The sequence below is a fragment of the Salvelinus sp. IW2-2015 genome, unplaced genomic scaffold (genome assembly GCF_002910315.2).
Source record: "Salvelinus sp. IW2-2015 unplaced genomic scaffold, ASM291031v2 Un_scaffold2087, whole genome shotgun sequence".
Classification (NCBI taxonomy): domain Eukaryota; kingdom Metazoa; phylum Chordata; class Actinopteri; order Salmoniformes; family Salmonidae; genus Salvelinus; species Salvelinus sp. IW2-2015.
In genome coordinates this window covers 1-10854 of record NW_019943427.1, presented here as the reverse complement: position 1 = coordinate 10854, position 10854 = coordinate 1, and the positions used below count along the sequence as shown (strand labels likewise).

The 10854-nt window shown below is 48.0% G+C and overlaps 1 protein-coding gene across 1 annotated transcript; it reads left to right on the top strand.

The window, feature by feature from the left end:
- Positions 1–2580: 2580 nt before the first annotated feature.
- LOC112072915 (tetratricopeptide repeat protein 28-like) lies at positions 2581–10827 on the top strand. Its single transcript, XM_024140292.2, has 7 exons — positions 2581–2652; positions 7295–7491; positions 7627–7780; positions 9301–9472; positions 9615–9783; positions 9916–10076; positions 10195–10827. The coding sequence occupies exons 2-7, from the start codon at positions 7309–7311 to the stop codon at positions 10685–10687; spliced, it is 1332 nt and encodes a 443-aa protein (XP_023996060.2). The 5' UTR covers positions 2581–2652; positions 7295–7308; the 3' UTR covers positions 10688–10827.
- Positions 10828–10854: the final 27 nt, after the last annotated feature.

Here is a 10854-nt window from a genome sequence, read left to right as displayed (position 1 = left end):
CGGCGTTGTGGTGTGTGTGTGTGTGGTGTGTGTGGGTGTGTGTGTGTGTGTGTGTGTGTGTGGTGTGGTGTGTGTGTGTGTGTGTTGTGTGTGTGTGTGTGTGTGTGTGTGTGTTGTGGTGTGTGTGTTGTGTGTGTGAGTGAGAGAGATTACTGCGTCTCCTCTCTCCAGTCAACACCACAGGTCCACAGCCTGAGGCAGTTCAAACACACATTATCCATATTACTCTACACCTCCTCATCTCTACCACAGGCTTTCCTTTTGTTAGATTGTGTGTGTTTTTCTAAAAGCGTCATGTGTGGCCGGTCTTAATGTGGGGTATAGTAGCAATGTTAGAGAGAGCAGGCAGTTTCACAGAAGGGTTTGCCAGTTCAAATTCCAGGCTGACAGGAAAAGTCTTACAAGAGTCTTGTGTTCTCTAGGCTGCGTCCAGTGCGCTGAGCGCCTTGGCCATGTGCTACACAGCGATAGCGGACCTACGCCTAACGCCCTGGCCAAGCCATAAACAGTGTGTGCTGTTGGCACGGCATACATACATACATACATACATACATACATACATACATACATACATACATACATACATACATACATACATACATACATAAACTCAGCAAAAAAATAAGCATCCTTTTTTCAGGACCCTGTCTTTCAAAGATAATTCGTAAAAATCCAAATAACTTCACAGATCTTCATTGTAAAGGGTTTACCCACTGTTTTCCATGCTTGTTCAATGAACCATAAACAATTAATGAACATGCACCTGTGGAACGGTCGTTAAGACACTAACAGCTTACAGACGGTAGGCAATTAAGGTCACAGTTATGAAAACTTAGGACACTAAAGGCCTTTCTACTGACTCTGAAAAACACAAAAGAAAGATGCACAGGGTCCCTGCTCATCTGTGTGAACGTGCCTTGGGCATGCTGCAAGGAGGCATGAGGACTGCAGATGTGGCCAGGGCAATAAATTGCAGTGGCAGTGACAGTCCTCGCAGTGGCAGACCACGTGTAACAACACCTGCACAGGATCGGTACATACAAACATCACACCTGCGGGACAGGTACAGGATGGCAACAACAACTGCCCGAGTTACACCAGGAACGCACAATCCCTCCATCAGTGCTCAGACTGTCCGCAATAGGCTGAGAGAGGCTGAACTGAGGGGTTGTAGGCCTGTTGTAAGGCAGGTCCTCACCAGACATCACCGGCAACAATGTCGCCTATGGGCACAAACCCACCGTCGCTGGACCAGACAGGACTGACAAAAAGTGCTCTTCACTGACGATTTTGTCTCACCAGGGGTTATGGTCGGATTTGCGTTTATCGTTGAAGGAATGAGCGTTACACTGAGGCCTGTACTCTGAAGCGGGTGTGGAGGTGGTGGGGCCGTCATGGTCTGGGGCAGTGTGTCACAGCATCATCGGACTGAGCTTGTTATTGCAGGCAATCTCAATGCTGTGCGTTACAGGGAAGACATCCTCCTCCCTCATGTGGTACCCTTCCTGCAGGCTCATCCTGACATGACCCTTCAGCATGACAATGCCACCAGCCATACTGCTCGTTCTGTGTGTGATTTCCTGCAAGACAGGAATGTCAGTGTTCTGCCATTCCCCTCCAGAAATGTCCGGGAACTTGCAGGTGCCTTGGTGGAAGAGTGGGGTAACATCTCACAACAACAACTGGAAAATCTGGTGCAGTCCATGAGGAGGAGTAGCGCTGCAGTACTTAATGCAGCTGGTGGCCACACCAGATACTGACTGTTACTTTTGATTTTGACCCCCCCCTCCCCGAATTTGTTCAGGGACACATTATTCTATTTCTGTTAGTCACATGTCTGTGGAACTTGTTCAGTTTATGTCTCAGTTGTTGAATCTTCTTATGTTCATACAAATATTGACACATGTTAAATTTGCTGAAAATAAATGCAGTTGACAGTGAGAGGACGTTTCTTTTTTTGCTGAGTTTACATACACACACATGTATGAATGCACCAGGGTTGGGGTCAATTCTATGTCAATTCAGGAAGTGAACTGTATTTCATATTTTTAATTTGTTTTAATCTTCCATTTCACCTACTATTTATTCTATCCATCCTATCTATTCTCAGTGTTCTGTGTTAAAAGAACTGAAGTAAATCAACGTTAAAGTGATCTAATGTGATCTGTAGACCCTAGGTAATGGGCGTGAGGAGGCGCGGGCGTACAGTAACCTGGGCAGTGCCCACCACAGCCAGAGAGACTTTGACAAGGCTGTGTCATACCACACCCTGGTGCTGCAGCTGGCTCAGGAACTGAGGGAGGATGCATAGGCACGATTGGAGGAGGCTTAGCGCCGGCCTGGGCACGCTGCTCGGCTGCATGGGGGCAGGGTAGTAGATTCACACACACACACACACACACCACACCACACAATCCCCAGCACACACTACAGCAGCAAGCACACACACACACACAGCACACACACACAACAGCACACAGCACCACACACGCACACAGTGACAACACACAGCACATCACATCACTAGCAGCATATACTGCCGCTGTATGTTCTCCAGGACTTGGAGAGGGCAGGGCAGTCCCAGCAGCAGCTGGACATAGCAGAGGAGCTGCAGGACAGAGCTGGCAAAGGGACGCGCTTCATCCAACCTGGGTAAGACATGTGACAGGTTCCTACAACTCTCTCCCTTTCTCTCTCAGATATTTATCTTCTCTGTGTTTCCCCCTTGGGACCAGAAGGTTATGAGTTGGATATCACAGATAAAAGAGCTGTCCCCCAATGCGCCTGACCAGTTCAATGCACATCGACGCAGCGCATTAAGGAGAGAACAAGAGGCCAGGGTTATAGAATGAAGGACAACAGTACGGCCTTTTTACAGATGGTCCTGGGCACTATAAAACATATGTTCTTTGTTTAATATCTACATTCTATGATGCAGCATTGTTTTGTTGAAGGGGTTTGTCCAATTACCCAGAGCTGTGTCCTTCACACATGACCTCCACTAGCGCCTCTCTGGCCAATCAACACTGTTGTTTTATTAACAGGGTTTCGGGTTCTGCGACATGGCGAAATCTGAGACCAACTGAATCTGACCCCACTGCTGAGTGGACAATAACCTACCTACCTGTGTGTGTGTGTGTGTGTGTGTGTGTGTGTGTGTGTGTGTGTGTGTGTGTGTGTGTGTGTGTGTGTGTGTGTGTGTGTGTGTGTGTGTGTGTGTGTGTGTGTGTGTGTGTGTGTGTGTTGTGTGTGTGTGTGTGTTGTTTTTAGTCTATGGGGCTGAGCATGGACTGGCTGTAGGAGATCTATTTTTTTAGTCTCTCTCTTTCTCTCTCTCTAAAATAAAAATACACCACATAATCATGTGTTATAACTGTTTATATAAAATCTTTAAACTAATAAGGAACAGTTTATAAACGACTTAAATCATTTTAAATCGTTCAAAGCACACCTTAATGATTGCTCCCGAGTGCCGCAGCGGTCTAAGGCACTGCATCACAGTGCTAGAGGCGTCACTACAGACACCCTGGTTCGATTCCAGGCTGTATCACAATGGGCCGTGATTGGGAGTCCCATAGGGCGGCGCACAATTGGTCCAGCGTCGCATGGGTTTGGCTGGTGTAGGCCGTCATTGTAAATAAGAATTTGTTCTTAACTAACTTGCCTAGTTAAATAAAGGTTAAATCCATTTTTTTTTAATGATAAGTGTTATCAGTTTAAAGTGATATTTTATGGAATCCATCTGACAGTTCATTAACAGCTCAAGTAGGTCATTGGCTGAAGGAGTCTAGTAGAACTCCTTAGTGGTTTGTGACTGGGCCATTTAAAGCTTCATTACCAACATTACCATGTTAGCAGGCTGAAGCTGGTTGGGGAGTTGGTCATGTCTGAAGGCTTGCCCAACACCTAGATAACCTAGGACCGTATAAGCACAAAGTATAGACACACACAAACACACTGACTGTTATACACTCACATCCCAGTGTGTAGAATATGGGTAGCGACTCTCCCTATAAGCTTCCAGTGCTGCCTCAGCCTAACAGACTGTTATAGGATCTCTTGTAATATTACATTACTTCTAATCCGTTAACTGCTGGCTATCTCAGAGCTGCTGCTGGGGAATACCAAAGCCTTATCGCCATACCACTAACATGCCCCCTGGCACCGTCAGGTGTGTGTGTGTGTGCACGTTCTGGGAGGATGCCTGACCCCGGGGGGGTTAATGTGCACTAGTATTCCTGCAGACTCAGGTTCCTCTGTAATCCTCTTATCTCTGCACCCCTGATGGGGCAGCTCTCCTTTTCCTAATACATACATACATACATGAACACACACCTGAAAACGCTTACTTGCGCTACATACACCATCATCATCATCATCCACATACCTCTTCAATGATAGCATAGTCCTCTATTCCAAGAGTGTCAGTGTTTTAGCTGTTGGTTTTCAGGCAGGCTAGTTCAAGTCAGTCCATAGAGCTCAGTGTGAGGTTCTGTCCTTGGTAGTGTAGAAAACATACACTGTCAGTGGGTTATGGGGTTACAGGGATCACATTTCACGCTTACTGAATCAGGCTCTCAGGCTCTCACTCACTCACTCACTCACTCACTCACTCACTCACTCACTCACTCACTCACTCACTCACTCACTCACTCACTCACTCACTCACTCCAACTCCACTCACTCACTTCACTCCACTCACTCACCTCTAAGTAGACTTGCTAATGGTGATGAGGTAGCCTAGGTCTAGGAATAGATTCGGTAGGCCTAACAGTAAGATACAGTTCCTAATGTGATGAGTAGCCTAGGTCTAGGAATAGATTCGGTAGGCCTAACAGTAGTAAATGTAGTCTCATTTAATTTAGCTCATGACTGTTTGTTTGTAAGAAATACCGTTCTGGACAAAGCGCTGAGATCTGAGATCCGCGCCAGGGGTAAACATTGTCCTTTTAAAAATGCATTTCATGCAATTCTACATCAGAAAAAAAAACTGTGTAGCACAAAAATGACTGAAATGAACTGAGATCAATAAAAATGATACAATCTAGGCCTACAGAAAGAGGGGAGACACAGATTGTACAATATGAAGTCCATCTATCCTGGTGGAGGAAATTATAGTCCTACAAAACTTGACTCACCCAATAGTAGACTCACCCAATAGTAGACTCACCCAATAGTAGACTCACCCAATAATAAAGTAAGAGAAGGATGTGATTCTGGGAATATGTGCATTTAACGGCATGGCAGATGCTGTCTGCTGGTCACTCAATATTGGGAACGGATTTTGGTAGCCTAACTACAAACAGATTACAGTCTTTTCAACAGTTTGATTTCTAAATTTCCAAGCGGTGCTGATTGCCGCTGGAACGCATGCAGTTTGACACAGTTGGTGTGCACAAGGCTTAATGCCTCAATCAGACCGACAGGGTATTTGCATCAATACTGCGTAATAAATTCTGCAGTCAAACTCTTTTCATTATGTAACCCAAAATGTATACTAGATATGTGTGCAAAAAAAGTTCAACATTCACCTTTTTCTTCTATATCTGTCATGTCTACACATACAATTTGATGCATATGTTCCAACGTATGCATCACAGAACACACTGCAACTGCCTCTGCAAAGCAATGCTGCAAGGCAAACACAGCGTTCCATTGGAAATAAATGTATTTCTGGTGTACCAAAACAAAATGATGCTGTCAGTCTGATCGAGGTGAAAGCCTAGGCTATGTACTGTGCTTATGATTTAAAACCATCCACGGCTATTTAAAAAAATACGCTATTGAACTTCCATACTCTCTGGTGTAGTATTTTTGAATGATTTTATTTATTTATGTACAGACAAGATGAATTATATAATTTTGCCAATTTTATTTCAATTTACCAATATGTGCTGCAACACCTCCAGCACTCCTACTTCCTGTGGCTATGTGTCGAACAAACATGCCTCTCTGGCATGTAGAATAAGCATATCTATATAAATAAGAAAAAGGAATCATGTCAGCTCTATTCATGGCATTTCTATCTGCAACGTAACGTTTGTGTACTGAACATGTCCCAGTTCAGTCTCCTGCCCTGAACACCCACACGTCAGGCTCATGTCACTCAGTGAAGAAGTTAAGATCATCACCTGCAGCTTCATCTGTTTTTTGGGAGCTACCGCATCTGCCTTGAGTGTGCGTGTGTGGAGTGTGTGCCTGAGCATGCAGGCCACAGTTTCTTTGGAGAAGGCTGCTACCCAATGGAGGGAGGAGCACAGGACCCCACTGAAGGCCCTACCGGATAAAATGGCTGTCTTCGACAAGACCAAATACACAGGGGAGAAAATGGTGTATCGCATCGGGGTGCAGGCCCAGCAAACAGAGACACGGATAGAAGAGGAATTTGAGTGTTTGCAAATTCTGTAATTGTATTTTGCTCATTTTGAACCTTTTAATTTCTTTCACAAGTCTGTTGAGCTGCAGATCAGAATCTACTCCGTTAAAAGAGAATTGCTGCAGTGACATTGATTAGGCCAACATTGATAGATCATTCAAGCTTTCAATGTCAAATGTTCCTGGCAGGAAATTCTTTTGAATAAAGATTTTGGGATAAGTAACAAACCATTGATATATTATTGACAGACATGTTTTTGTACATTAGAAAGGCATTGAAAATGTTATGGTACCCTTCCATATACAACCTGCTAAGCACTTTGCCTCTTGTCACATCAGGGCTGTGTTCAGGATGAAAGAAAGCTTCTCCACTCAGAATGCCAAGCTAGCTTAGCCCATCTCATGCTCCATTCCATTTTGAACTGACCCTCTAGCCTACACACACACACACACACACACACACACACACACACACACACCACACACACACACACACACACACACACATACTGGATCAGACGGAGAGACATCAGGGCCATGTATTAATGATCCATCTGCTGTCTCGACACCCCCTACCTCTCTCTCTCTCTCTTCCCTATGTGTCTCTCCTCCACCTTTGCTCCCTCTTTCAATCCTCTCACTCTTGTCCTGTTTGATGCAGATACTCTAGCTCTGATACCCACACACACACACACACACACACTCGGACATGGGTGTATTCAGGGATGTGAAACGCTTTGAACGTTGCAGATAGAAATGAACCAACATGATTCACTGTTAGACGTTCTGTCCTCCTGAACGTGCTCAGTGTCTGTGTCAGACGGTTGGCTGTGATCCTAATTGGTCATCCTCATGTCTGATCTCTAATCTCTGCTTAGCCGTCACTCACTTTCGCTCCAATGGACTGCCTCTCTCTCAGGTATAATCCACCAGATGAAGGGGGAGTACGATGCAGCGTTGAAGCTCCACAAGGCCCACCTGTGTTTGGTCCAGGAGCTGGGGGACCATGCTGCTCAGGGCAGGGCCTATGGGAACATGGGCAATGCCTACAACGCTCTGGGGATGTACGACCAGGCTGTGCGCTACCACCGGCAGGAGCTGCACATATCACTAGAGGTGAGGATACACACGTGAACACACATACACATGAACGAACACACACACAGAGTGCTCTGGGGATGTACGACCAGGCTGTACGGTATCATAGGCGTCAGATACACACCTGGTATTGACCTTTCTTTCCTCTCCCAGGTGAATGACCGGCCCTCCCAGGCCTCTACCCATGGTAACCTGGCTGTAGCCTATCAGGCTCTGGGCGCTCACGACCAGGCTCTCCAGCATTACCTGCACCACCTGACCATCGCACGCGAACTACGAGACACACAGAGCACGGCCAGGGCACTAGGTAACAGACAGACAGAGCACGACCAGGGCACTAGGTAACAGACAGACAGAGCACGGCCAGAGCACTAGGTAACAGACAGACAGGTCACGACCAGGGCACTAGGTAACAGACAGACAGAGCACGACCAGGGCACTAGGTAACAGACAGACAGAGCACGGCCAGGGCACTAGGTAACAGACAGACAGAGCAACGGCCCCGCCCGCCCCCCCCGCCCCGCCCACCCCGCCCCACCCCCCCACCCAGGCAATAGGTAAAGAAGACAGAGCACGACAGGTCTAGGTAAGACAGACATGAAGAAGGAGATAAGAAGGAAAAGCCACGAAAAAGACGGGCGAAAGAAAAGAGAAAAGGGAGAGAAAAAAGAAAAGGGCACGACAGGGCACTAGGTAACAGACAGACAGAGCACAACCAGGGAACTAGTGACAGACAGACAGAGCACGACCAGGGACTAGGTAACAGACAGACACACACAGGGCCACTAGGTAACAGACAGACAGAGCACGACCAAGGGCACTAGGTAAGACAGACCAGAACCAGGGCAAAGTAACAGAAAGACAGAGACACACGGCACTAGGTAACAGACAGACAGAGCACGACCAAGGCTGATAACAGACAGACAGAGCACGACCAGGCACAGGTAACAGACGACAGAGCACGACCAGGGCACTAGGTAACAGACGGACAGAGCACGACCAGGGCACTAGGTACAGACAGAGCACGACCAGGGCACTAGGTAACAGACAGACAGAGCACGACCAGGGCACCAGGTAAAACAGACAGACAGAGCACGACCAGGCACTAGTAACAGACAGACAGACATGACGCAGGGCACTAGGTAACAGACCGAGCCGACCAAAGCACTAGTAACAGACGGACAGAGCACGACCAGGGCACTAGGTAACAGACGGACAGAGCACGACCGGGTACTAGGTAACAGACAGACAGACGGCACGACCGGGCATAGGTAACAGACGGACAGAGCACGACCAGGGCACTAGGTAACAGACAACAGAGCGACCAGGGCACTAGGTAAAAGACAGACAGAGCACGACCAGGGCACTAGGTAACAGACAGAACAGAGCACGACCAGGCACTAGGTAACAGACGACAGAGCACGACCAGGGACTAGGTAACAGACAGACAGCACGACCAGGCAAACAGAACAGAACGACAGAGCACGACCAGGGCACTAGGTAACAGACGGACAGAGCACGACCAGGGCACTAGGTAACAGAACAGACAGAGCACGACCAGGGCACTAGGTAACAGACGGACGAGCACGACCAGGGCACTAGGTATAGACAGACAGAGCACGCCAGGGCACTAGGTAACAGACGGACAGAGCACGACCAGGGCACTAGGTTAGACAGACAGAGCACGACCAGGGCACTAGGTAACAGACGGACAGAGCACACCACAGGGCACCAGGTAACCGAGACAGGGGGACAAACCAACAAATGAAGAATTTAAATATACTTTATTGATTCCTAAAGGTAAAGTGTGTGTGTGTGTGTGTGTAGGTAACCTGGGTAACTTCCACTGCTGTAGAAGGGAGTATGTCCAGGCGGTTCCCTACTACCAGCAGTACCTGACCCTGTCACCTCAGCTACAGGACCTGGAGGAAGAGGGCAAGGTCTGCCACAACCTGGCCTACACACACTACTGCCTGGGACAGTACAGAGAGGCCGTCAGGTAGCGGACACACTCCATCCATCTGTATGTATAATAATAGCTGTTAAAGATTGTCCTGACCTCTCCAAATAAATACAGAAAGTTGTCGACTTTGAAAAGGAAATGAGGAAGGAAACACACCTTTTCTTCTTTCTCCTAACAGGTATTATGAACAGGACCTGGCCCTGGCTAAAGACCTGGGGGATAAGTTGTCCCAGGCTAAAGCCTACTGTAACCTGGGTCTGGCCTACAAAGCCCTGGGGGAATACAACAAGGCTGAGGACTGTCAGACATACCTGCTGTCCCTGGCTCAGGTTCTCAACAACACACAGGTGCAGATAGTAACTAGCTCAACTGGTATTGGTGGAATGCGTCGTTAGGCGGTCAGCATGTGTGTTGGAGGGGACTTGGCAGGGGGGGTGAGATTCTACATTAAAACAATGTGTATGTGCGTGTGTGTCCAGGCTGTGTTCCGTGCCCTGGGGAACCTGGGGGATGTGTGTGTGTGTCGGGGTGACGTGGCCGGGGCGGTGAGGTTCTACCAGCAGCAGCTCACCCTGGCTCAGGAGGTCAAAGGCCACAAAATGGAGGCCGACGCATACTCAGCGCTAGGCTCCGCCCACAGGTAGACTCCTAATCCAGTTAGGATTTAAATTGGTATTTTATTTATAAACTTCCAGTATGTTTTCAGATAATATTGACTGAGAAGTAATAGTGATTTTCTCCCTTCTTCCCTCCCCCAGACTCCTCCGTCAGTACGACCTGGCCCTGTCCTTCCACCAGCAGGAGCTGTCTGCCCGCACCGCTCTAGACGACCAACAGGGGCAGTGTGGTGCTCTGGGCCGCCTGGCAGCCGTCCACATGGCCCTGACGGACTACGCCACAGCCTTCCAGTGCTACCAGGCCCAGCTCACCCTGGCACAGGGCCTCAGAGATGCCCGCRTGGAGGCACAGGTCCAGGGCAACATGGGCATCGCCAAGATGAACATGGGCGTCCTGGAGGAGGCCATTGGGTATTTTGAGCAGCAGTTGGCCATGCTGGAGCAGCTGAGTGGGGCTGAGTGTGTGCTGGACAGAGGCAGGGCCTAYGGGAACCTAGCAGACTGTTATGACTCTCTGGGAGACTTTGAAGAAGCTATAAAGTACAGTGAGATGTTTCTAACCGTGGCTCAGAGTCTCAACCATGTTCAGGACCAGGAGAGAGCCTACAGGGGACTGGGCAACGCACACAGGTAAGGGCTGAGACACTCTCTGTCTGTATCTTTATCTCTCTGTCTGTCTCTGTATCTCTCTGTCTGTCTCTTTATCTCTCTGTCTGTCTCTTTATCTCTCTGTCTGTCTCTTTAGCTCTCTGTCTGTCTCTTTAGCTCTCTGTCTGTCTCTTTACCTCTCTGTCTGTCTCT